Raw genomic sequence first — 27,157 nt, forward strand, 5'->3', positions numbered from 1 at the left:
AACAGTTCTCAGTGTGTCTATGTTCATCTGGCTCTCCTCCCTAAACAGTTTATCATCATGAACCAGTGCATGTGGCTGGTAAATACATCAAAATGTAATAATTGTAGCAACACATCTTGAGTAATTGCAGAGATAAAACACACCCACTGCTTTGGATGATGAAATGATCAACTGGAATGTTTCGGGTGTCCTGAAAAGAAGCCAGAAAGCTGAAACTAATATGATAAACCTGAGATCTAAGCTCTCTTTAGAAATTGCTGGAGAACAATTATCAAGAATATACTTTCTTAGCCTGCTCCAATTAGAAAATGCTTAAGTATTGAGGATTTTGAGTTAAGCTGATGACTTGTTGCTTAGCTGATCAGTCTGAATCATCTGTCTTCCCCAGAAGCCTTGGTTGTACGACATATGGCAGACGTGGGTTGGCTATCCATTTCAGGTGAGCTTTTTGGCATTGGTCCATTGGCCTCAGGGTGTTCCAGGTATTTCCCCATTGGAAGGGGTAATCTACAGAGGTGCTTCTCCCTCCCAGCAGGCATCACCTAGAGAGGTGTGGCACCAAACTCTTCTGCCACTTTTTTGGTACCTCCAGCTGACTCCTTCAGGACTTCACCAAAATGTGCCTGTGCTGCACTGCAGCCCTCCGGCCCATTCCAGTCCACCAGTTGTCTACAGCAGTCCCTCAGTTTTTGAGGCTTCAGTGTGGAATCCTTTGGCTTGCACCAGTCCTGATGATGCTTTGAGGCACTGCGGAGTAGCAGTATGCAGAGGGCTGCACCAAGCCTCCACCAAGTGTCTGCTGGCACTATTGCTTAGCAGCACAAGTGGAGGGGAGCCCTGCAGTGATGTGGTTTGGCAGAATGTGATGCCCTGCTCTGACAATCTCTGCTTGTTACTCTTTCTTTTTTTTTTTTTTTATTTTTCCCCTCCAAGTGTCACAAGGTTCTGATTTCTTCCTGAAGTATTTTAGTCATGGTCCCCTAACAGATGGCTTCAAGCAAACTGCTGCCTTGCCCACCTTTTAGAGGTTCTTGCATGCTGCTCCCTTCCTGTTTTGGTAAATCTGTGGCACATCACATTGCCACCTTCTTACTTGACTCCAAGCCAGGGGCCAAAAATAAAAAGAATCCTGCCTCCTAGCTGGGTTTTCCCAGCTCCTTTTACTTGTGGGACCTGATAAACCAGCTCACTCCCTGCCACCTGGGAAACACATTTATTTAACCAAGTGAGAAGCCAAGCTCTTTCAGCATCCTAGCCCTCTTGTGCCCTATGTGGATACCTAGGATTTTAGTGTAAATAGACGACTTTTTAGACCTGAAGATGTGTGAATATCTAAAATGTTTGTTTGCCAAAATGGAGAGCTTTGTTTATTTGCAGTTGTTTGTAATTAAATGCAGAAGCACTCTATATTGAGTTCTCTGACAAAAGCACAGAAAAAAGCACGCTAAAATTGGGGGTTGGGAAGGAACTACAGAATCTTGGAGTTTGGTCTGAGTAAAGGTTAAAATATTTGGCTCCCAGAACGTTCTTCGTAATGAAGCCCAGAACATGGATTTAGTTTATTTTTTTTTTATTTATTTATTTTTTTTAGACAGGACTCAGCAGAGGAGCACAAAAAAAAAGTGAGGGGGGAAAAAAAGAATTTGGCATTCACTTTTGCTCTTCTCCAAGTTAACTGGTTTTGTTTTTTTTAATAAAATTACTCTTTTATTTACAGACTATGCTGCCATCTCAATATTGGTACTACATGGCTGAGATTAGTTTCTACTGGTCTCTCTTATTTACACTTGGGATTGATACCAAAAGGAAGGCAAGTGGTCGTGATAAACAAGAAGTTGATAAAAGCACCGTCCTGATACTGGATTTGGTGCAGCCACATGAGGGCAGCATCAGCCTTTCCCTGGCACACCTGCACCCTTCCCTGTTCTCCTGGCTGTCAGGGTCCCTCTGTGTGTGTGATGTAGTATCCACATCCACAGGGAGACCCTCCGGAGCTGCACTTACGTGGCTCTACTTTTTGTTTTCACAGGATTTTTTGGCTCACGTCGTTCACCACTTTGCAGCCATTGGGTTGATGAGTTGCTCTTGGTGTGGCAATTACTTGCGTATTGGAACACTGGTGATGTTTGTGCATGATACTGCAGATTTCTGGCTTGAGGTAATGATGACCTTCTTCTTTAATTATTTTTTTCTTTTTTTTTTTTTTTTGTTATCACCCAGGTGATGTTCAGTGGTGTTTCAATCTTTGCCATCAGTTTCATATGCTCCCTCCCTATCCCTACAGAGATGTGGTTCTACAGTCATAAATTCTAAGATTAAAAAAAAAAAAAAACTTCCTGATAATTTAAGCTGATATTCTGTTACAGAATCCATTATGAGAAAAAAGCATAAGAGAAGTTCTGCAAAACAGTACAAGGACTGGAAATGCCTCCCTGGCTTATTCTTGTTTCATTGTTAAAGTTAGACCAAGTTGGCTAGCCTGTGAACAGCTTGTCACGATAGCAGTTCTCAAGCAAATTTAGCAGCTAAAAGCTTGGCTACTTTTTCACGCTGTCTTAATTCTGTCAGCATTCACACCCCTGTGTTGACCCAAGGGCTATGTCTACCTCATTCAGTTCTGGCTGGAGATACTCAAGCTGACTCTGAATGAGATACCACAGGTACTGGCAGAAGTGAAGTTTTTCCTTCTCTTGACTAAATATGAATGTTCAGAAATGTTTTAGGATTTCTCTGCACACAGTTCTGCAATGATGGAGACCTGCTGCTGGGTTTCTCAAAAGACAAATTTACTCTGTGGTTCCTTCAACAGCATTATTCTGGTTTTATAACACCAGGATTCAGAACATAGTTTCACAGCCTTTTTGGTGGTAGTGCCTGCGTACTCCTGCAGGCTGTTGTCTCTCATTTCTGCTCCTAATACACTTTTAGTTGTGTAGGAGCAACTATTTGTGGGGGTCACACATTTGGGGCTGGTCCCAATTAAATGCAGGCTTTCGCTGGGTTACTTCTAATCCTTAACGTTGTTCAGTTGACTGCAAGGCCCTTAGAATGTTGAACCAACAATTGGAATAACAGCACTCAGATGCAAACTGAAGTTGTCTGACTCTCAAACAGTGTTTAAGCTGTTTAAGACTGAGGCTTGGCATTTGGAGCTTGTGTTCACTCCTGAGATCAGCTGTTTTGCTTGACAGTGCCCAGGGTGATTCCTCAATGAAACATGGGGAGTTGCACGTTTCAGCTAGGGGAAAAGCAGAAATTATGATCTTAACTAGTGAAATAAAAACTGAAGCTAGGACTTCCAGCCCTCAAAGAGGAGGGTAAGAGACAGAATGCATCCACCAGAATGCTGGTACAAAGGGTCACTGCTGCTCCTGAGTGTGTAGATAAGGCCAGCAGCTTTGCTTTGAAACTGGTACAGTAGTGAGGGATGAACTTCTATTTTCAAGAGCACTTCATGTTTTCGTGATGCATCTGCTTTCATATCTCAGAACTGTTTCTTCAGCTTTTTATACCAAATCCTTTCTTTTAAGATTAAAGGAGAAATATAAACAAGAATCTGTTTTGTTGCTGCTTTATTAGGTATTAGTAAACTGATTGCTCTGTATGTCAAACAGGGAGGAAACCTTCCTGCTTAGGGAAAGATAAGTTCTTGTTTATTAAATGCAGAAGTGGACTTATTTCAGGGAATATTTGTAATATGTTTGTTTTGTGTTCAATACAGGCAGCCAAAATGTTTAATTATGCTCGCTGGGAGAAAACCTGCAATATGCTTTTTTTCATCTTTTCTATCGCATTCTTCATCACAAGAATCATCCTGTTCCCCTTCTGGTAAGCAATATTTAACATAGTCATGACCTTTTATTTCATCCCTGTTTCCGTTGAGAGGTTAGTAGTGGTTGTGATGGGTAAAGAAGAGCAGTAGGTTGTACCTTGAAGAGAAGAAGCTGGGCTTTTTCATTATTGTTTACTTCAGTGCCCATAATTTTATTTAGCATTTTAGTAAAAATACATATAGTTTAGTAAAAAAATAAAAAATAAAAAAAAATCCGGCACCTGAAAACATGCAACTCAAAGGGTTAAATCTATTATTTAACTTCATTTCATAGTTAGTAGTTAAATGCTATGAGGTCCTGTGTCTTTGAGGGGGGTGAGCTACTTAACAAAGAGGTGCTACTGTCTTTCATTCCTATCCTCCCGCTGGAGCTGCAAAGTCAGAGGACAGTCTGTCCCCTATAAGTACAGTTAATTTTTCTTCTAGTGTCTTCTTTTCAGTTCCCAGTTCTTGGGAGGTACGTTGCATCACTCCCCTTCATTGGAAGCACTCAAAAGTTAAGGTCAACCCATGAATTTACAAAGTCAGTGCACGTGAATCATAACTTGCTGAATTCTCACATGAATTTGGAGTTCTATGATTTAATCTGCTTTGGAGTACCCACACGTGTGCTTAGTGTGCTTAATGCTTAACATCTTTAGCTTTTAAAAAATGTTTAATGTGTTTCACATCCAGGGTTTCACTGATTCGCTCTGGATTACTTTCATACCCCTCCCTGCATGTGGACAAACCCTCAGAGACACAAGCTGGTTAAATTAGTAGTTCTGAACACTGATCAGCACAAGGTTTTAATTTCCTGTAGTATTCTTTTTTAAAAAGACATCAGCGTTTCTGCTTTCTTGTTATTTTTTGATTAACTGCACAAGTGATCTCCAATCATTTTGCTTCACTGAGCTTCTTGTTCTTGAGCTTGGAAGCAAAACATGATGAGATTAAAAGGACTCGAAAAGCCCAAAATAATATGGAAGAATTGAAACCTCAAGATGGACAAAACATGTGTTAATTAACAAAGAGCCCTGTTGCAAAACCTGCAGGATTTTCTCTGAATGTGGATTTCAGATTAGGGAGAATTTGAATGAAAAACGGCACAGTCTAGCTCTGTGCTGCATGTTATCTAGACCACACAGAGCCCAAGATTAAAAAATATATTTCTATCTCTATTTAGAATACTTTCATGCAAGACTCAAGTTTCTTATCTTCTAAAGTCTGCATTTAGGTAGAGATACGTAATATAGGTAAGCCACAGCTTGTTAATTCATCTGTCATCTTTGCAGAGCTTTTTAATATTTTTATGGGAAGAGTTAATCAGTTTGGAATGTGAAAGTAGAAATTGCTTTAAATAGCATAAAAAAGGAGCCCTGCATCATAACAGTGACCTTTGTTTTTTCAGGATTCTGCGTGCCACGTTGTATCAACCTACATTCTACTCCACCACTCCAGTCATAGCATATTTCTTATTCAATGGGCTGCTATTGACCCTTCAAGGCTTACATTTATATTGGGGTTACTTGATCTTCAAGATTTTGAAAAGGTTCATTTTCTTAAAGGTAAGCAATTTTGCCTCACAGAAAGATATGTGAAATATCAAACTTATGTTAGCACCTTCAATAGATTTACTTGGCATTTCTTACTGTCTTCCTGAATTTCCATGTCAGCATTCTTGTTAGGGATCTACTAAGTATAGAGATGTTCAGATGTGCTTTCTGCCTTTCAAGTTCACATTTAAGGTCACAGATCAGAATATGAAAACTTCAGGTGCAGTTTTTTTTGGGTTTTTTTTTGTTTTTTTTTTTTTTTTGGCCTGTGTCTGATGTTTTGTTCTGATGGTAAATAAGTGAACTCTACCAAAATCTGGAGCCCAAAAATGGTGTAGAACTCTTTTAATTCCTGTTTTCAAAGTGGAAGTAATTTTTTTTTTTTTTCTCCCTGGACTTTATAAGAACAATAAAAAGAATTAAAGGTGAGTGCTGAGATCTTTATATCCGACAGAAAACTCATGGCTAAAGTGCTTCAGGCTTCTCTAAATCTGAGCTTGGTGATACTTGAACATTGTTTTTGGGCTTAAAAATCCATACAAAACTGATCCAATGTTATATTATGACATAATGAACTACAGTCCTATTCAGCCATGGTATACAAATAGATCAAGCTCAAAGGTTTTTTATTTTCAAAATGGCCTTTCAAAGAGACTTAATTTTGCTGAGGAAGCCTCAGCATATTCAGCAGAGTAATCTTGTGATTATCAAGACTAAAAACATTACTGAGCTAAGTCTACTTTTATCTGAATCAGCTAATGTTGTGAAGCATCTTAAACAAATAGGGATATTCCTTTCTACCCATATTATTCATCATTTCACCAGTAACTGAAACTATCCCGTATTTTATTTTCTGGAAATAACTAGCGGTGAACTCTGCACAAATGCAATTATACACAATTTTGCTGCCCGGGCACGGACCCTATCATTTCAATAACATCCTAACCCAAGCCTCTTTGAAGTTGATGGAAAGACTGCTGCTGATTTTAATAGTACTGGATGAAATTCTAAAATAGCAGCCAATTACTCTGGCTATCACCAGAAACGAAAAAGAGCTGAATATCTTCATTCTCAGTCCAAGCTCATTCTGTTGTCTGAGTACTTCCATACCCTTAATTTGTTTATTGATTTCAACCAAATTGATAAGATACCCCTTAGAAAAAAACTGGTTGTTTTAAACAGCCTTTTTGAAAGGGAAAGTCCTTTGAGTTTTTTCTTTAGCTTTTCTGCTGATCTATTTATAAGACACAACTGTGAAGTGCAAATTGTAGATCATGGTATTTTAGGTTTGGTCTTGCTTTGAAGAGGCCTGACTAAGTGATGAAATGCAGTGACCAATTCAGTGCAGGTAGGCCTGGTAATCTATTATGATTGTTCCCAGTGGTTGAGCTTTGCCGTATGCCAGATGGTGCTTTTTTATTCCTCAACTGGTGGTAGCTGGGACTGCTTTTTGTTTTGCCTTCCACTAAATTTTGATGATTTTGACAAGAGTCTGGATGAGAAGTTTCTTGACTAGATACTTTGAAGGATGATTTTGTTGTTGTTCATTTTTTTTAATTTGTACTTTATTTAAAACTGGCTTCTCAAGAAAGCTCAGGCAGTCAAGTTAAATTTCTGCTTGATCCCACTGGCCAATCTCAGCCTCATCTGAGGGCATTCCTAGATTCATACAAGTCTTATGCAAATAATTGGATATTAAGGAGACTCACTGTCTTTCCTAGAAGAACATGGCACTTACAAGCTCTACCCTTGTTAGAGAGCAAACCGGTGAACATCAAGGAAAAATCTGTACAGGGAACATCTTGCTTTGTTCTGCTTTTAAAACATATTTTGTTTCCGTAGTTATTTATGGTCAGGCTCATGGAGTGTTAGTGTTTTACTTTCATTTCTTTTTTGACTGTGACCTTGTCTCTGCATTGAGCTGCAGTTTGTCCTTCATATTTCACTGTAGTTTGGCAGAATTTTGACATTATTCTGACTTTTGTCGAAATAGCTGTTAGGATTTGACAAAACTAGCCACATTGACCAACACATCCTGTCTGCCTCTAATACTGTCTTCAATCTCATAAAATCTCTAAAAACACAGTTTTGTTGAGAAATAAACATCTAAAGAAGGAAGGTAGAGAGGAAAGAGGATAAGAAATGTTTAGCCATTAGAACTGAGGATGTTTGACTGCAGAATAGAGAAGTTTGTACTGGTTGAAAAGTATGGGTATGGTAGTCCCACAAGAAGTGCACATGAGGCTACTGGAGAATTTGCTAATGAAAGCAGTGTGGCTGAAACAGTACAGAAAGAAACAGAAAACAAATTCCATGTGAATCCTTAAATTGTAGATGTTTGGTAACATTTTCAAAGCATTTCTGAGAAGTCAAACTTAGGGGTAAGTGGATTGATAACCTGAAATAACATGAAATTAGAAGCGGTTTGTGTTCCATATACAGCGTTCTTTGTATGCTGAGCCTGAAATAAGGGTGAGCCTTCTCACACAGCTCTTGTAATAAAAACAGGGGAGCTTCCTCTGCTTTGCAGCCGAGGAAGAGAAGGGCTTTGGCACAGTATTTCATCCACGCTGATTGAGGTTTTGTGAGTGCACTGCAAAAAGTCTTTGGATACCATGGTTAAGAAGACGTTACTAGAGCAGCCTATATAAGGCCATCCTGCCATGCATGCTTATATGCCTTTGTAAGGGGCAGAAATGCTTTATTTTGAGAGAAGACAGTTTTTGTATTAGTCACTGCAAAAAAATGGAAAAGCACCAAGCCGGCATTTCTACCATGGATTTTTCATTCCTTATACAGCTCTCTGAGAAGATGGTTTCCAAATAACATTTTTACAGTGGCAGCAGCAGCAGGCCTAGCCCTTTTCAGTCTGCATGACTTCAGCTGGCTTGCATGTGCAGCCTGTTTTCCATAGCGGTGGCAAACTTGGCTGTGAAAGCAGGCAGTGCCTCCAAAACTGTAAAGACAACTTGGAAAAGAATGGTGTTTGTAAGGCTGCATTTTTATACCAACGCATTTGTCACAGGCATACTCCACGCAAATAGCTGTTGCTATTTTAGTGAAATAGCAGCAAACCATTATACTTGTGTTAGGAGGGTTTTGTTTCTCTGCCCAAGACTTCTGAGCCCATTCAGAAGATAGGCAATTCTTAATGTTTTTCACGAAGCAAGTTAGCTACTTTAGGTGGAAAAATGAAGTCATGTTGTAAGTGGGGATAGGGACTGATGTATAGCTGTGGGAGTCTCAAAGAAGCTCAGAGCACACCAAGGGAGTCAGGATTTTATCAGTGTCCTCCATGCTTTGAGCCGCCCCTTGTTCACGCGCTCAGCAGTGACCAGCACTGCAGTGCAGCATTTACGTGGCCTGGCATCCTTCCAAGGGGCAGATGTCTCCTGGTGGCATCCTGGCCCACGTCAGCAGCCTGTCTGAAAGTCAGCAGTCTGCAGTGCATTTGCTTTGAATGGACGGTGCTGTTGTCTGCTGTCAAAGCACAGGTTAGAGGACCTGCTTGGGTCGGACGTGAATCTGGATTGACAGAAGCTCTTAATCTCAGCTGCCACCTCCTCTGCCCTAATAAAGGGGGCAATCTCCATCTCTCTGGGATAACTACTCAGCTGACTTGCTTCACATAGAAGAACTTGGAACATCGCAGGACTTCTAGCCTCCTTGTAAACACCGCAGCCAGAGATGAATGAACATGAGAGAAAAAAGGAAAGATGGGTGCAGGGTTCTGCCCCTCTGTGTCCTGCTGACTCAGGCACGGCAGTCAGCAGCAGCTGAGCTGGTGGTGCAGAGCAGCACTGCTCTGAACCTCATTGCCCAGGAATGCCCTAGCAAGTGGGAAATCCCTGGTGGCAAACTAAGCTGTGCTCAGCGACTTTGCGTTAGGAAGCTCTTTGTTTCTATGGAGTTAAACCTGAGGGAACATGAGTATTGAATTTTTCAAATCAAAGGTTGTTCTTACACTGAAAAACAACAAAAAAAGTAACAATAATACGTTAAAGGACATTTGGGTTCATGTTATGGTAGAACATTTTATGAGCCCATTTATAAGTGAGACATAGGCACGAAAACCGTTCGAGGTAAGACCTGCAGCCATTTATCTTAGATCAGTTCTGCAGTGGGAGAAAGAAAGCCGTTTTTCAGTGTGGTTTCGTTTCAAGTTAGGTCAGGCAATCGCAATTCTGGCTGCCATCTTGGTGTCCAAGGCCTTTTGTTGCTGGGAAACTCTGTGTGTTTCTGTAATATTGTTCAATTACATGGTTAAATTACCCACTTGTATCAGGTTTCACGAACCACTGAAACATGTCTAGTCATCATGTCTGCACATATGAGAATATTTTAGGAAAATTGAAAAAACATATAGAGAAGTATGTACATGTGCACTGGTTTAAAATATCTCGCCAGGAAAATCCCATGGAGATTAAACGTTTTATTTCCAAGGTCAGAAAAAGGGAGCGAGTGACAGCAGCTTATAGCCACATTATTATGGCAAATTAAGACGTAAAATATATGTTAAAACCATTACAAATTGAGTTTAAGGTTTTGAGACTACGGTGTTTTAAATCTTGAAAATATGTGTAAGTTGTAGGAAGTGGGCATGGTGTCTGCATGACTCAGATGCTTCGGGGCTGATGCAAAGTCCATCAATGGCAAAAGGTAACAGTAGGCTTTTTACAGACTGCAATGTTACCAGCAAGGTATTTTCTTACTCTTTCGTTGTTGTTAGACTGTCCTAAATTAAGGCAAAGAGCTTCTTAATAATTCAGCTTTGGTTTGTTCTTCTTTCTAAAGAAGAAAAGACCCATGAGATCCTGCACTGCTGTAGACCAGGTTTTTATGGACTTGTTGCTTTTTTAAAGAAAAACTTGAGTATTCCTTTGTTTTGCAATCATTAAAAAGGGTTTTTAAGGTTTTTTGGTTGGACATATTCTTGTCCATGGTGTATTCATTTCTTACTCAGTCCAACTTCCCAAGGGAACGGTGAGTGTTAATGTTTGAAAAATGGTGCATGGCAGTCTAAGATAGTATTTTCTTATCATTTTCAGCTATTTTGGTGCTGTCATAAGAGCTGTGAAATACTTGTTGTGGTTCTGCTGCTGCTGCCAGCACTCGTTCTTTAACTTTGGCATCTTGTGCTGTCTGAAGGCTGTTCTTGTACTGAGATAATTCCGCCAGTTTAAGTTAACTTTCTTTCCTTCTTTCTCATGCACTGATAGCGGGGTGCCAGCACAGCCCTTGCCATGATTCCTGAAGTCAGGACTCCTTTTCTGCATCAAAATGATGTATACCAGTAATGCTGTATTCCTAAAAGGGTGTCCATGGACTCAAATACTTCATGTGTTTTAATTGTAATACGCAGACAAGGCCTGAGAATCCCTTGGGATGCAGACGTAACTGCTCCTGTAAAACATGCCCCACTGCCTATATTGAAGAGTAATGCTTCTTTACGCCTGCACGTGTGCTGCCCCGTGTTGCATTCTGCCTTATTTGTTGTGAATTTACCTCTTTAGAGACTTGCTATAACCCTTTGTTTTCAAATTAAGTTCTACAGTTCCCAGAGGCCACATGACTGCATTTAGACTGTGGCTGTTCAGCCTCACCTCAGCTGCTGCAGAACTTTGCCCTGGGCCCTGTCCAGGAGTCTCTTTTTGTTTATTCCTCTGTTTGTGTGTTTGATCAAGTAGAACTTCTATTTTTAATAATTCACTTGAATCTTAAATACGTTTCGTAACCGTGTGGGACCTGACGGCATGAAATTTGAGTTCTGAATTCAGGTGACAGCTTTCATGTTCATTACACATAGGCCCTCAGCACATGTACTTAAAGCAATGATTTTTCCAGTTCTTTTGTTTGCAGGACCTTAAACATTTTTCCGTGGAAGCTGAGACTTCTGTATAACAACTTTAAGCACCAAATGGCACTTGCTTTGTTTTCCTTAGTTACCTTTGGAATCAGGGCTATATCCTTCACAGTTAGACCGTGGATCCGCAGTGGTTCAGATCTGTGGGTTTGCCTTTGTTAGCCACCAGCACTGCGCTGCTCTGACAGCTGCGGCGGCGCAGACCTTCTTGTGGAGCTGTGCAATAACCTGTGATATTTCATCCTAAACAGAAATCTTATTTTTAAAACCATGGGGGGAAGAGAGCCCTATGTAACATGAAAGTAGAACGGCCTTTGAAGAGGTTACATTTTAAATCTCTTTCGTGGCAAATAAAATTGGAACCAGCGTTCATGTGCTTGAGCTGTGTGCTCTTTGGTGTGCAGGGGAGGCACCGAGGGTGAACTCAGCCTGACTGCTCCCAGCTCATAAACCACAACTTCTAACTTCATCTGCAAAAGGTCACAGTGTGACCCTAATCGTATGCAGCCTTTTGTGCACCATGCAATTACTGGGATGTGAAAATGAAGTATGAAATGAAATGTATATTGAGTTTTGGCGTGCACTGCACTTGACCCAACTCTAAGAAGTCAGATTGTGGGTTTTTTTTTTTTTGTTTTTTTTAGCAGTGGAAAACTGTTTTCAGGGCATCATCTCATTTTTAATATATATATACACATATATAAATGTGTGTATGTATATATAAAATGAAATTTAATGGGAATTAACACAGGAAGAAGTCATTCATTTCAGTAAAATGTGATTCTACAGGAGTTTATCAGGGGGCAGGGTTTAGTTCCCTTAACTATAGGCGCTCAAGTTCTGTTCTGTTTCCTTTTTGTCTGAGCTTTGTTAAGCCCATACCATGCCTGTGGCAGCCAGTGTGTTCACAGAGCAGACCAGAGAGATGTTCTTGCCTTATTCCAAGCAGTTCTCCTAAAAGCAGTAACTTACTGGAGAGGATAATGATAATCTTGTAAATTGCAATTTCATGGACAGCTTGGGGTTGAGAAGCTGCTGAAAAGCTTACAGGGAGGTTTTGTGGTTACCTTCTAGACTGGGAAGGGCTGGTACCTGTTGGGTGTCAGAGTTTGAGTCCTCCTAGTGAAGGTTAGCATAGACTCGAGTCAGATGGAACTGGATTGATAGGAGCTGCCTTTCCCCCCTTGTAAAGGAAAATGGATTGTGGAGAAGTTGAATTTCTTGGTTCTCTATGGATAAATGTTTATAGCAGTTTTTCCTATGAGGATGGCTTATGAGGGGATCTAAGCAGGACAAATGGAAGCTTTCCCTCAGAGATGAAGATCACTCTATCTGGGAATCTTCCCAGTTGATTTAAATTACTGCTTCTGAGATGTGAGGTTTTTTAATAGCCTGGAGATGGGAGCTAGCCAGCCAGGTCAGCAGCATGAAGGCTCAAGCCCTTGAACAGGGAAATGGTTTCCTGTTATGACTTTCTTTCATCTGTGTGTTTCCCATTCTGTTACTGCATTCCAGTTAAGCCCAAAGCCTGGCTACACGTCTCATTTGATGCTGCCAAATTCGTCTGGGGAGGAGGGCTGAGAGGCAGGCAGGAGAAAGCAAAAGGAGTAGGATGTTTGCTGGCTGGTATTCATGATGGTAGGTAAAAAGGGGAGCTCTGGACTCCTATCTTTGCTGGTGAACTGAAATCAAGACTGAACTCAGTTGTTGTCAAAGTAAGCAAGCCGGCAGGGAGTGAAAGAGGAAAACCTACTGGTTCTTCACTTCACAGCTGTCACGAGCTGGTCCAAGAGCACCAGCTGCTCCCTTGGCCTTCCCTTGGCTCTGTCAGTTAGGAGGCAGATTGCTGGTTAAATTTCTGCTTTTGACTCCAGATTATGAAACGGGATCAGCAGCTGAAGGGTGACTTCCATGGAGGCTTGTTGTACTCTAGACTGAAATGTGCGACTTGCACTCCAAAACAGCAAACATGTTCTCTGGATTTTATTTTTCTTTAGGCTGGCCCTGTTTAGAATGCCTCTTATTCCACACCACCTTTCATTTGTATATTACATAAAAATCAAGTGTAGAAAATGCACGTTAAGGACTGTTAACACCATTATGGAGGAATGAAGTAATGAGAAACTGAGGAAAAGAATTTCCAAGCATTTGATTACAGTTGATAGGCTTGTAAACCTACATTGGGACGGGAGTGTTAGGACAGAGTACTCTTCCACTGTGCACACGTAATAAGGCTCTGCAGGAGCAGACTTGGTCCTCTGGCCATATCTCAACAAATCAGGTGTGTGGATGCTGCCTGTGTTTCTATCAGCTGTGCCATGAACAAGGCTGTGCTGGTACCCAATGTGCTGTGTAAAAATCTTTTAGCTAGTTTATTGTTTCCAAATCTCTGAGTTTTACTTCAGTAGGAGATGCAGATGACCACTGCCTCTAAGAAAATCGAAACTGTATGTAATGCTGAAAGCAAAGCTTCCTGCCCTGGCCAGCTCAGCAGAAGCACAGAAGTCTGCAGTGTTGAGACGGGGCCAGGTTCTCAGCTGGTATAAATGAGCAGCTCTACTTGAAGTCTGTGGGATTGTGTAAGTTTTTACCAGCAATGGATCTGGCTGAACAACCACCACCAGCCCTCTCTGCATGTCTGTCTGACATGAGACAGCTCTGCTTGTAGTAAATCTGTGTCTTAATTGACTCTCCTTTTTTTTTTTTTTTTTTTTTTTTCATGTGAAGGCTTCTAATTCAGATAAATGACAAACAGTAAAACTTCTGCTTTATAATTCACGGATTTGCCTTAGCATTCACAGAAGGGCATTTGCTGTCAGCTTTTCTGGCATCTCTTATTAACTGCTCATATCTTTTAATTTTAGAGAATATTTATGAAGTTTCCATTTGTTGCTAGTTTTATATAAGTGCTCCTATATTAAAACTATATATATAATAGCGTGCATATGTATTTATTTTTCCAGTTGCCAGAAATCAATTCACAGAACAAATCCTAGGTCTTCTACAGAGCTTTTCATGCTTTCATTTGCTATTTTTAATATATGTTGGGGAGGTTTGAATTGAGACTTTCTTATTAGATTAATGATTCTCAGACTTTCTCAGAGGGGTGTATAGTACTGCAATCTGCTGAATCAATTTTTATTTTTATAAGTGCACTTGAAATAAAGCTAGTTAACGATAGATTAATATCAATTCAGAAATAAAATTGCCGTATCTTGGATTTAAAGTAAACGTTTCCCTAGGTAGATCTGCAAGTGCTCCATAATCCTTAAGAATCCTTGTAGCAAAGAAGGCAGGAAATCTTAAAAGGAGCAGTCTTGACTCCTGAACAACTAATGACTTTTGACCAGGCACAGCATGCAGCTGAATTCAGATCATCAGAAAATACACCAACAAACCTGGTCAGTGTACTGCTCTCATCAGGGGGTGATGCAGGAGGATCTGAAGCATATGAGGGTGGGATTTGTCCTGCCTAATTTTGGCCATGTAAAAGCTATGCCTGCTCAAGTTAAAGGGTCCCACTGTAAACGTGCAGGAAAAGAGGGTGCAATTCACTGTGTCCAGTGTTGCAGGCAGCACGGTGGTGGAGCAGGTCTTCCTCTGGAGAGATCTGATCTGTTTCCCTTTTTGTTGGTACCAGGGTGGTCCTGGATGGTGCACTGAGCAATACCCAACAGTCAGGATGCTGAACACCTGTGAAATAAGCCCTTCTCCTGGTGACTTAAAAACACAAATCTCAGGACTTCTAATGCTATGTAAGGAACTTTGTTCATTAGGTACTGCTTGAAGAATTGTGCATCCATACTTAATGTTAGAGTGCTTAGAAATATTGTACTGCAATGATTTTATCTATCATGCATGCTGCTGTGAATGCAAAAGACATTTCGTATCAGGTATGTGACTTGAAAATCAGATTAGTAATTTTTAAGTGTGGGGCCGACGTTGAGGTACATCACACAAGGACTGGAACACCTCACAGCAAAAAGAAATGAGCTCCTGATGGACACATTGGATAGGAGAGGGGAGCATTCTTCATAGCTTCAGGTTAGCTTCGTAGTGCTGTGAGGCTCTGTAAGAATGCTTTTCAGCAGCTGTGCTGTTTCAAAGCATTCATCCTAAGTGCAGCATCACACCTCTAAGTGAGAACAGTGTGAGTGTCTGATCGTCTGTCCTGTAGCCAAAGAAACATTTGCAAGGAATAAAAGTGCATGTTCTGATAAAGGTTCAGAACGCTGAACTCCTTGGCTTAATACAAATTCTGTGCTAGGGTAAAAAAAAGTTCACTATACAGAACGGCATCAAATGCCTATTATATTGTTCTTTGTTTCTTTGCCAACTGTGGATTTAAAATTGGAATAATTCAAAAAGCAGTGGGACATTATGACTCATTCAGTACCTCCTGGGCTTTTGACATTATCGTAAAGTCGCATGCACTTGAGCGCAAGGTTTAGTTAGTGGATTTCAGTAACACAGCCAGCAGACTTCATTGAAACCACAGAGTACCTATTAACTGTAAGCAATGATTTGTGTCTTCTCATCAGCTGAGGTATTGCAGCTCCAGTCACAGGTGTGCTTTGCTGAGTGACAAGGCAAGTGACACTTTTCAAGTTAAATTTACTCCTTCCATCAAAATCCTGGGCATGTTCTCTAACAGTAATGTGTTGCTTTATGAGGCTGCTTTCTTCAATACGTGTGAAATTAATGCAATGTTTCATTTGTTTTTCACACGTCTTTGAGTTCCTTCTGAAAACTCAAAGTGGAAAACCTGGGGAGTGAGAGTTCCAAAAGAGAGAGAGATTCAGTAAGATGAGTTTGGCCTGTGAGATGTCCACTGCAATTAATCTAGAGGCTCTGCGTCTTCATCACCTAACTGCAGAAAGCAGAGTCCAACAGTGCCTCTGAAGATCAGCATTATTTATGTTGCCTGGTGTGTATAAGCTGAAAAGGGAAATATATTTGCCAAGAAAGTCTTCCAGGCTGGAAATTTAGAGCAGTTTGCATGAATCCAAATATATATTGCTTAGACTCCACAGGAAAGTAAAGGCTTATTAAGTCATGTCAGCTGAAGTCAAATTAAATGTGTTGATCTTAGAGATTCATCAACTTTATGGTATTATTTGTTAGAAAAGTAGCTCCCTTCTATCTATTTGGACTCACTTTTTATTATCTCTCTTGTTTATTATCTCTTTGATTTGAGCCAGTGGTTGCTGACCTTGCTGATAGCTTTCATCTCCGTAGTGCAGGCTGCTCCCATGCGTGCAGGTGCTGTGGAATTTATTGTGGTTACGTTGAAAAGTCAAGATGTAGGCAGTGTGGCTGTAGATGTTTAAATGAAACCATTCCTGAAGTATGACAATTAGGGCACCCTGATTTTAACAAAGCATACATTTGAGAATTAGGAAATACTGACTGAAGGAGAAAAATAAATATTTGAAAATTCACAAATCTAAATTTTACTGAATCAGAGAACACCATGATCCCAGGGTCAGCTGTGAATTGCTTTTTATATGGCAGTACCTGGCCAAGGAAATCCAGTCAGCTGTGTGGAAGTAAATTACCTTAACCTGAGAGGCCCAAATGTATTTCCTGCAGCCCTACCACCTCTGTGAGAGACCCTTCCTGCTGTTTACAAGATCCAATGGGCTGCTTGTGGGCTTGGTGCTTATCAGAACCGTCTGCTGTGATCTGTATTTTAACAATAAAAAGGAGGAAAGATGTCCATCCTGGCACGTGTTAATCACATTAGCATTTAGTCACATTAGCATATGCCTGTGTAAGGATATGATCCAACTGATCTCAGGTACAGGGCTGTTCTTAAGGTCGATTTGCAGCGAGCTGACTGGCAGCCTGCATTGCAGGGTGAGGTCTGTTAGCTGCAGAAGGGATGGATGGCAGCTGGGGTTGTGCTGGTGGAGTGAGAAAGTGGTGCCCTCAAACAGGTGCAGTTACAGCAGTGTGGATGAGCTCAGGGCAAGGCAGCAGTTGGACCTCATGGCGGTCTCTGCCTCTGCACAGTATGTTGGCCTGGGGAGATCTGGCTGCTGGGTGGAGCTGTAGGGGAGAAGCTGGCATTTGTGTTGTGATTTACGTGCTACTCACATACAGGATCTTCTGTGGAGCCATTGAACATTGGAACGTGCTGATAACGTTAGGAATAAAAGCTGTAATCAAGATTTACTGGACACGTTGAAACGTTGTGGCATTTTGAAGGTATAGAAATCTAGGATTTAAGTCTGCCAATTGCACTAAGAAATACCACTCGTAATAGTGTAACTGCTTGTGGATTATGACTGTTTTAGGTGTTAATGGGAGTCAGAGGGTTTCTAGAGTCACTGCATTTTTATTTATTTATTTATTTATTTTAACACAATCAGAAAAAAATGAGGACACCAGTGTACCTGGCAGGGTTCCTCCATGCCAAGTTCTGCATCAAGAAGCAAATGATTGAGTAAAAGGCTCAGGATTTAGTCACTGCCAGTTATTTATTTATTAGTATTTTTAATAATGTTTCTGTCCAGGTACACATGTTCTGCAGGGATTTTCACTCTGAGTTGACTTTTGGTGGCAGGTATTACAGTGCTGAGATTGATGTCGTTCAGAGAGTTGGTCAGAAGTTACTGAGGGATTCCTGATGGCTTTAGCTGTAGCCAGTTCAGGCTGAAGGCATGTCCCTGCCCAGTGGTGCATGACTTATGGCACAGCAAGCCTTCTTATCATCCTTCTCTTCTGTTCAGATGAACAAGGAGATGAACAAACATTCCCCCCATGATACGCCCAAGCCTGCACCATGAATTTGTAAAGCAGAGACTTTGCCTTCATAGTGCCAAATTAAGCTATTGCAAATGCCTCCAAAAAGTACGTGCTGGAGAGGCCAGGTTGAAAGCTGGATGAAAAAAATATAGTAGCTGAACTTCCTTGCAGAAACCTCCTCTGCTCGGATCTGAATGTGCCGCAAAAGCGTGCAAGGTTACCAGATTCTTCAACGCGATGCTTCAGAGGGTCTGTCTGTTCTGCAGTGTGTCCTTTTAGGAACTGCTGACACGTTGAGATCTCCACTTGATGGGCTGTACTACGCCGCATGGAGCTAACAGTGCATTTGCTACTAAGTGCCCCGTCCCTTCTGAGAACGTAGAAGGCATGTTGCTAAGCCTTCCTCACTGTTTGTAGGATCAATCCATGTTGCTACCATATATTTTTTGCCTGTTTTTTTTTATACTGTTTGGCACGTTTTTTTTCCCTCTGCTCTTAACACTTTTCACTCTAACTACTGAGTAGCAGATCCAAAGCCATGGCTGCGTATCTCATCGTGCCCATGGATGGAGGTGCCGGGTGCCTCAGTGAGGCAGAGCAGGAGAGAAGGATGGTGTCTGCCCAGTGAGCTTCAGGACCAGATGTTAGCAGCAGCACATGGGAGCACGAAGCTGCAATGCTGTCTGCCTTCCAGCACTGCTGTGTCTTTCTCCCGGCATTCTTAGCAGCTGTAGTAGAAAGAGATCAGCACCAAAGCTTGTCAGAGGGAAGTGATTTCTGAATGCTTTATTGAGAGACACTCTTGCAAAGTTAGTTTAGATTGAGATTCGACCAATGCTGTTCTGCCTACAAGAGGCTGGGAAATAGCCTTTTAAGTTTACCTCTACCTTGATTTCAAGCCTTTTTCCTTGGTGAATCCTCTTAGAAGATCCGTTCCTGTTTGTGTAATAAGATGCAGTGCTAATGGCTTGAATGATGCACACTGTAGCAGAAGTGAAATGCAAGAAGCCAAAACTACCTTAGCATGTACGGTTCATTTAACTAAAAGAGGCAGACTGAGCAGCAGGTGGAAGGGTTAAACAAAAGGAAAAAGATTATAAAAGTTTGCAGCTTTGGCTTCACTACAAATGGCTCTCTTGCAGACTTTATAGCATTAGTGTTGCTTCTCATAAACCTTGAAACCATTCATCCGTTTAGAAAGATTAAATTGGTTAGTCATCCAGAACATAAAATATGCACATCCATTTTGTTTGTTACCTCAAACCACTTAAAGTGTAATAAATTCAGCTCGTGCCATTAAACCAAAGCACTGAGTATTACTGATGGCTTCAGTTGCATTTACAGTTTTCCAGTTCTTGTGTTTCTGGTGATATATTCATCTGTTGCTCAGGGACAGGCAGCACAGTGTTGTGCTGGAAAACACAGCGCTAACTTAGATGTGAGAATGTCAGAGAAAACATCTTAGTATTAAAGCAAGGCCGAACCCTAGAAATGCTACGTATTTTTTCATTCTTAGAAGGTCGGGCCACAAACTTTATTTTTGGTGTCTTAATATGCTTATAATGCTGTGCTACACAGTTTGCAACGTCAAGTTTATTTGGTTTTGCAGTTACAGATGAAACTACAGAAATGTCAAGTTCTGTTCTACCATGACTTCTGTTGCATTCCCCTTGCTTAAACAAGGTAAACAAAAACAGCCAGACTCTTCCAAAGCAGGTTTCAGAGGGGCCAGGTGAGGAAGCAGTGTTGTGACTGAAGGAAACAAAATGTAGATTCTATTTAGCAGCATTTATTCTTGATCCGTATTAGAATTCAGAACTCTTGCCCTGATAAAAACAAACTTGCTCCATAATGATTGTCTCAGACGACAAAGAAATTCAATTCCTGCTTCTTCAAAATAAGAGATCGTCTCAAATGCAAGGATTTCCAGTGTGCTGGATGGTAATGTTTACATGTTTTTAATTATTACACATTGTGCCTTTTATGATAGCAACCACGCTGACGGTATTAAACCTGGAAAGTAAATCCTACCTGAGCTTCCACTTCCATGCTGGAAATACCAGGTCATTCCTATAGAAGACAGGAGTCAGTGTCATATCAGCTACCACTCAAGGTAAAGCAGATTGCCAGTTAAGCACATTCTCGAGTTCCATCAACTTCTGCAGGCCACAGCAAGGTGCTCCAAATGAGCTATGATTTCAAGAACATTATTGACTCCAAGTCCACTTGCACTGAGCACAAAAGCACTCCTCCCCTTGTCATCCCGTGTGTTTTCTGCTGCAGCTGGAGAATGCTCAAGGAGATGAGAATACTTGTGGGGAGTCCAGCAGATGCTGCATTGCTGTGTGCTTTGCTTTGCTTTGCACTTTTTACTGAAATGTTTCTGATGGCAAAAAAGTAACTTCCCCCACCCCAGGCATTTGTCTTTAACTGTAAATACAAAACACATAACCAGCAGGAGTAACAGAGGTGATCTGAAAGAGGCAGAACCTCATAAATTGTTTGTGTGAGAAAGGCTGTCTTTCCTTTTCTCTAACTGATGGCATGCCAAGTTTATTTTACAGTGCTTACAATAAGATTTGTTTGTTTTGATACCCTTTGTATGCTGTTATGAAAAAGGAAAAAGAAAAGCTCCAGGAGGTTTATACTTTCTGATGAGACAGTTGGAACTTTAGTTTTCTTTCTAGTCCTATATGTTTTACTAGAAGTGTAATATATGAAGGGTTATGAGATTGCAATGGGGTGAGTTATTACTGAGCTGTCATCTGTTTTTTCTGTATGAATTTGGTGCTTAAGAAAGACCTCCAGACCAGCAGGCTAAGTGAAGCCGCTGGTTCATTCAGGGAGCAGATAGAAGGGCAACACTGCTTTCTCTTTTCTGCATCTCACCGCTCCAGGAGCAGGAAGAGCATGCAGTCTGAGCCTGTGTGAGGTTGAGATCCGGATGGATGGTAAGGAAAATAAATCTGTCCAGAGAGGAGTGGTCTGCAGTGTAGCTGTACAGGCTGCCTGCAGATTGTCTGTGCGAGAGCTGATGTACCTGGCACATCCAGCACGTGGCTCTAGAGGCAGCTTCCTCTGTGATGAAAAAAAGCCTTGGATCATCCTTCATCAGCCAGCACCACAGGCCGAATACCTGTGCATGAAAAAAAGGCACCACAGAACCTGCAGTCCTCAGTGTGTGAATGTTGGCACCACCAATAGCTGGCTGTTAAAGTTTGGAATTTCCATGAACATGCTGGATACCCTGGTGTTCATGCTTAGAGTGTGAGCCACAGTGTGAGGGGTTAGGGTCTGATCCTCGGCTACAGGAAACTCCTGACTTTAAATGAGAAGTCATCTATTAAATCGTGAGATGCTGGGGAGGGGAAGACTGTGATTACCCATCTCTTCCAGTTCAAGAACTAGAGGGCTTTGTGTGAGTCTATCAGCTGCTAAACTCAAAGCCAGCAAAAGGAGCAGTGCGTTCTGTGTGTGTCTTTTTTCTCCTGGAGTGTTGTGTGTGTTCAAATGCTGCACTGAATCTAAGAGACGTGAGTCAAGTCACAGAAAGAAGCCACTGGTGGTGGTTGCTAAACATAGGAAACTGTGGGAGTTAGGGGAGATTTCATAAGTGCCTGCTTTGTTCTTGCTCTTGGTCACCCACATGGACAGAAGGAAGCATTTATTTGACTTAGAGCATCTTTACCTGGAGGCAGCAGAGCAGTTATCACTCCTTCTGTGAGGCAGGCAGTGCTCTTGTGAGCTTGTTTCAGGGAGTTTGGTTTAAATACCAAAGCCTTGATTGTTTGGACCAAAGTCCTGAACGTGCTGTAAGGTCTTGTGATATAGTAGAAAATGAGAAATAAAAGAGAGGAATGGGATATGTTATGTACCATGCAAATTGCACAGAATTACTTTGCTCAAGGACAGGCTGCCTCTGGCCCCCCTTTCATCCCTGCTAACAAAACAACCATCCCCTCATCCCTGGCAATTCCCTTAGCAGGATGATATGTCAAAGATGTATAGGTGTACCCAAAGCTGTGTAGAGACATGGCTTTCCCTTTACAAACACTGGCATGATATATACAGCATTTTAGGGTCAGTAAGTCTCTCTGAGTGACGTTAATACCAGGAGATGCTGGCACAGCCAGTCACTGTTTAGTTTACACCTGTCAGAAGCAGGCAGCCTCTGAACTACTGTGTCTGAGTGAGACCATTCATCATGTTTAGCTTTTATACAATACTCTTTTCATCTTTCCCACACTTCACGATCGTTAATTAATCCCACAGCACCCAGGGATTACTAGTAATGCTTTACAAGGGAAAGCAAAAACAAGCAGGAAGAGGTCAAATGGCCGGGCCAGGCCCACAGAGGTAATTTTGTCTGAGGAACTTTAGGTTCTGTGAGATTAAATTGGTTAGCTGGCCTGTCCTCCAGCATCACATCCATCTTCTTGGGAGGTGGCCTGGGGGGCTCGTATTGAGAACTCCCTTTCATCTGTTTCCTCTCACGCATTACCTTCTGAAGAAATTGAGGAGTTCTGTCTTCAGAGGATGAGGGAAATTTCCAAGAAGGCAGAATGTTCCATTTTCTGAAACTCCTCTGCACCATCTCTTCATCTTGCAATTACAAATGGGAGCTCCTGACTAATGAAGCTAACTGACTGCTTTTGCAAAGTCTTCGTAAAGATCCAGACACACAGTTCTGATTGTAAGAAGTAACCTGCTTGTGTGGAACACACAGGCCTTTTGATTGCACTAATAGCAATCTGGCAACTTATCTGACAGTAAATACTGCAAGTACAGAATGTGCTCATGGTGCTTTCTTCTCCATAGGACTTGAAAGATGACCGGAGTGATGAAGAGGAAGAAGATTCTGTAACGGATAATGAAGAGGAGTCCACAAAGAATGGCAATAAGAATGGCTGTGGGTCAGGCAAACATCTCCTTACCAGCAGTCACCACTAGCCCCCTCATGCCTCACCTCCTGCAGCGATTTCTACTCTGTTTTTAACCCAACTTATGGGATAAAACCTAAGTCAACACACTTAGGAGACACTGATTGATTTATTGTTGGCTACTGGGCCTGGAAAAAAGCCCAGTAAATGGGGAGGGGAAAATTGCATAAGATGACAAAATGTGTTAATGACCCACTTTCTGAATCATTGCTTAGCATTTGGAAAGGTGCTTGGACACAGACTGCTCCACTCTCACAGTGCTCTACAAGGTGGAAGTGTCAGATCGTTTAGTGTCCCATTGATTTTAACTGTTTTTCAGTCTGATCATCAGTTTCATCAAGCAGTTTCATTCATAGGTGCTTCATGGGAGGTACCTAGTGTGAACTCCATCAGGAGACAGAGTTACTCGATGCGGGGAAAAATGACAGCGGTGTAGGTTGACTAATGTTGTATCTTTACTTTTCAGTTTAAAATCTCATTAAAATGGCTATTTTTTACGAGTTTGATCTTGTTTTGATCTTGATGGAAGCTAATGTGGAGGAATTCAAGCAATTTGCTTCCAAAGAGTTTGCTTTACTGTAGAAGCCTGGTTTATCTCTAGAGCCTGCTGTATGTAGTTCAAATACTGTATGAAGAGATGTTTTGAAACGTACCAGTGAAGAAAATCACACAGCAGTTCTCCCCCGAACTCCAGGTTTCACAAATGTCTTTCATCACAGCTGTCCTGGATGTTAGAACAGAAGGTGCAGTGAATGAAAATTGGGTCTTCTCACAGGTTCTTTTGCACTTCTTATTTGCTCGCAGCATGGCTGAACACCCGAGATCTCAACACATTTACAGCCCAGAAGATTAAGGATTATTCTGTCCTGTTTTGTGTAAGTTTGTCTCACAGTGATGTCGGATGACTGCCTTGGAGCAAATCTGTTTTGTAGCTGCTGTGCATCACTGCATGTATCTGGTCACTGGGAGAGTGTGGGCCGAGCGAGGAATGTCACATCATCAGTGCAGTGTATTCATCTGATTTCAGAATCTGTCCATCTCTGCCCTTTTGGAAAATAGTGAATCACATCAGCTGGAGCCAAGCGTGGATGCAGGTGGCTGAGATAGCATCGTTAGTCTGTGAGAAGTGTAAGAACAGAGCATGGCGTCTCGGTTCCCCTTTCCACGCACACTTCATCAGTTTGCACTTTTGTTCTAGTGCTAGTGCAGAGTTTTTAGAGCCGGGGCTTTACAAGGAGACCCGTGTTCCCTTGAACAGTGGTACCTGATGCATTTGGCTTACTGGATGCTAATTGATTTGTCACAAGTTTTAAAGGTGAGAAGAGCTCTTGATTCTACAGTAGCTGAGACCATCTGGTGGAACAAATCCAGTGGCTTGCGAGACCGGGGGGACCACAGCTAAAACATCCCCAGTGCAGAGCCATCAGTTTGGGAAGGCTTCTTTCCCCTTAAGGCTGCTCAGCAGGCACTTGGTGACCTACAGGAAGCACAACATGAGCGATTTCTTTGCCAAGGAGATCTTGAGAAAATGGGGATATAATTCAGCAACTGAAGCATTTGTAAGAATTGGAAACGTTTGGGATCTCAGATACAAAGAAAAAAGGTTTTTTTCTGAACAGTTGCAAAAAACTGTGGGACTGCTTTGTTAGAGAGGCTTGCAGTTGGAAATATCTCTTGAGGTGCTGAACTAGGCTGTGTTTAAGTTTTTACTTACATTTTGGACAACGTACTCCCCAAATCTTTGTGTTTACCACAAAGGCAATTACACCAAGAAAGGAGTATGGCCACAGCTTCTGAGAAGGACTGGAGATGGGCAGTAGTGGGAAGGGATTCCTGTGCAGCACTTGTAGATAAGTAGTGCTGCTCATGTGGAGCAGGCAAAATTCCCTCAGTAGTTGTTGCACAGCATCGTGTTTCCTTACACAGCTGTAGAGAATACCTTAAATGCTGCAGTGTGGATTTATTGGAAGCTTAAGTACTTATTACATCATCTAAAGCAACCGGTAAATTTGGCAGGGTCACAGCTGCTTATCGGGACCTGTTTATGGCACACATGAAAAGAAATGGCCTTTCCTAAAAAAAAAAAGGTAGAAATCCAATGTCTTGGAGGATTTACACTCCCGTTCAAAGCAGCGGAGACAATGATGCTTTCCACAAGACACAACGGGATTTTGGGAGGTGGCCAGGATATTATCATTTGATTTTGATGCCAGAAAGCTTTCCTACTATGAATAGGAAAGGAATTCAGGGAAGGAAACACGAAGAATGGTGCTGTCACAGGAGCGAGCCTCTGTACTACTACTGAATTTTAAACTGGAATTTATAGTTTCTTTGAGGCCAAATCTTGCCCTTCTTAGTCAGACAAGTCTCCCACTGAAGCCAATTAGCTCTACTGGAGTTTAGCCTAGATAAAATTTTGGATTGCAGACAGGCAACGTAATTACATTTGTTTTAAACCTACTTGAAATTAGGGTCTTACAGGGAGAGCAGAAGGCAGATAAATACCTTTAAACTTAAAACGTTGAGGCTTGTTTTGAGTGAGTATGGAAGAATATGAAAGCAAAGACTGTCCGGAAGGCAAAGATTATGAGTGCAGTAAACAACCAAGAAACTCCACGGCGTTGCATCCAGGGGCACGGGAAGTAGGAAGGCCATGGAATTCCATCGGGGCGTTCATCTGCTGGCCAACCAATTGTTGGCACAAAGCAGCAGGTGCTGCAGATAAATACAGAAACAGGAGCAGTCTGTCGCCGTGGGACAGGACGCTGTGTGCTGTGCCGACGTCACATTGGTTGTTCCTGAAATTACACAGGTGTAATTTTCTGCTGTTTGCTGATAGAAACTCAGAAACAAGAAGCTGAGATAATGGAAAATAGTTCACACTGATCGACTAAAGAAATGAATGCCTCGATGCTTTGAGATTTTCAATCTGTTCAATGCCCTTCACATCCTTTGGAAATATTACTGCCTCAATAAGGCAGTGCGAAACGGCGGGAGGTAATGCACAGCAACAGGAGATGGCAGAGTCACAAAGTGAGGCCTGCCTTAATGCTTTACGCTGGGCATTTGAGTTTGCCGTGTCTCTTTGACCATGCAAAATATTTGATAGAATTGTAAACTAGAACATGAAGTTGTAGCCCATCAGCATTAGCAGAAACACCTCTGCTCCATTTAATTCCTCTGAATTTTGTTTTGGGATTCCTGTCAGTGCTGCCTCTGTGCTTGTTTGCTATGCAGATTTACCAAGCTGCTCTGGATTTGATTTACAGATCTCCCTTGCTCCACAGAACTCATTTTGTCAATTAGTATCATTCAGTATAGTTACCTTTTTTGTCCTTAATGTCACTGAATTTGCCCGGTCACTTAGGCTGCACACTACAAATAAAACCTTTTTGTTAAAGCAGATATCTGAAGGGGATTTCCTTGCTTTCCCTGCTTTGCAGTGTCCTCTCTGCTTTCTGTTCCCTCCTAGCATTCTTATCAGCGCCCAGTTAGGATTTCCCTTTTCTCTCAAGTTTTTTCCACAGGCTGGGAAAGGCTTTCAAACCACTTTTGTAGGAAGAATCTTGCTCCTGAGCAGGCCTGGCAAGCAGCTGGACAATCCACCCACCTCTTAAGGGATAACAGTGACTGTTAAATGGGCTTTCTGACCTGGCAGGTCAGAGATTAAGAGCAAGTTTGCAGGATGTACAGCAAGTCAAGCTTCCTTCCCACATGGCAAATTGGGCAAGTGTGTTATGGCACAGATAGAGGCATTTGCTAAGTGATGTTTTAATTACAGGTAAATTGGAGAATTCTTTTTTTGGACAATTCATAAATGGAGAGGAAGCAAATCTAATGGCTATGTCATTGTTTTTATCATTCAAGATTTATGCTTCAACTTGACAGTGATCTTGTGTGCAGCAGGAGCTACTCTACTCTCTATAATGCCAGCATTTTTATATCGTTCCTCATTTTCTTGTTATTGTGCACAGCAGGACCGATTTTGAATTTATGTGCATTTGAGAAATACAGAGATAAATGCAGACATGACCAGAATCTTTTTTGCTCCTTATGTTCGTACACAGTTTGAGGTGCTATCACTAAGTTAGGCTGCAGTGGGACCGCTGCCCAAAAGCCTGGTCGGAAGCACACTTCAGATAACTCAGGCATGGATCTTAACCTGAAAAAAGCAGAAAAGCTCTGCTGAAAGCAGGGAGCTGTGATAATTAGTGCCAGCTGAAGAGCTGTTCCATAT

The 27,157-nt window shown here is 41.6% G+C and overlaps 1 protein-coding gene across 6 annotated transcripts in view; it reads left to right on the plus strand.

Annotated features, from left to right (window-relative positions):
- The window catches only part of CERS3 (ceramide synthase 3), a 50,036-nt gene extending 23,234 nt beyond the window's left edge, over positions 1-26,802 (plus strand). For all 6 annotated transcript variants that reach the window (XM_042824287.1, XM_042824288.1, XM_042824289.1 and 3 more), the window contains 6 exons: positions 389-439; positions 1,718-1,810; positions 2,030-2,158; positions 3,722-3,828; positions 5,223-5,379; positions 22,799-26,802. In XM_042824287.1, coding sequence (XP_042680221.1) covers positions 389-439; positions 1,718-1,810; positions 2,030-2,158; positions 3,722-3,828; positions 5,223-5,379; positions 22,799-22,930 — 669 coding nt within the window. In that variant the 3' untranslated portion in view covers positions 22,931-26,802. The remainder of the gene's footprint in view (positions 1-388; positions 440-1,717; positions 1,811-2,029; positions 2,159-3,721; positions 3,829-5,222; positions 5,380-22,798) is intronic.
- The last annotated feature ends 355 nt before the right edge of the window (positions 26,803-27,157 follow it).

The sequence above is a fragment of the Centrocercus urophasianus genome, unplaced genomic scaffold (genome assembly GCF_019232065.1).
Source record: "Centrocercus urophasianus isolate 14NV4802_14NV808 unplaced genomic scaffold, USGS_Curo_1.0 seq_23, whole genome shotgun sequence".
Taxonomy (NCBI): Eukaryota; Metazoa; Chordata; class Aves; order Galliformes; family Phasianidae; genus Centrocercus; species Centrocercus urophasianus.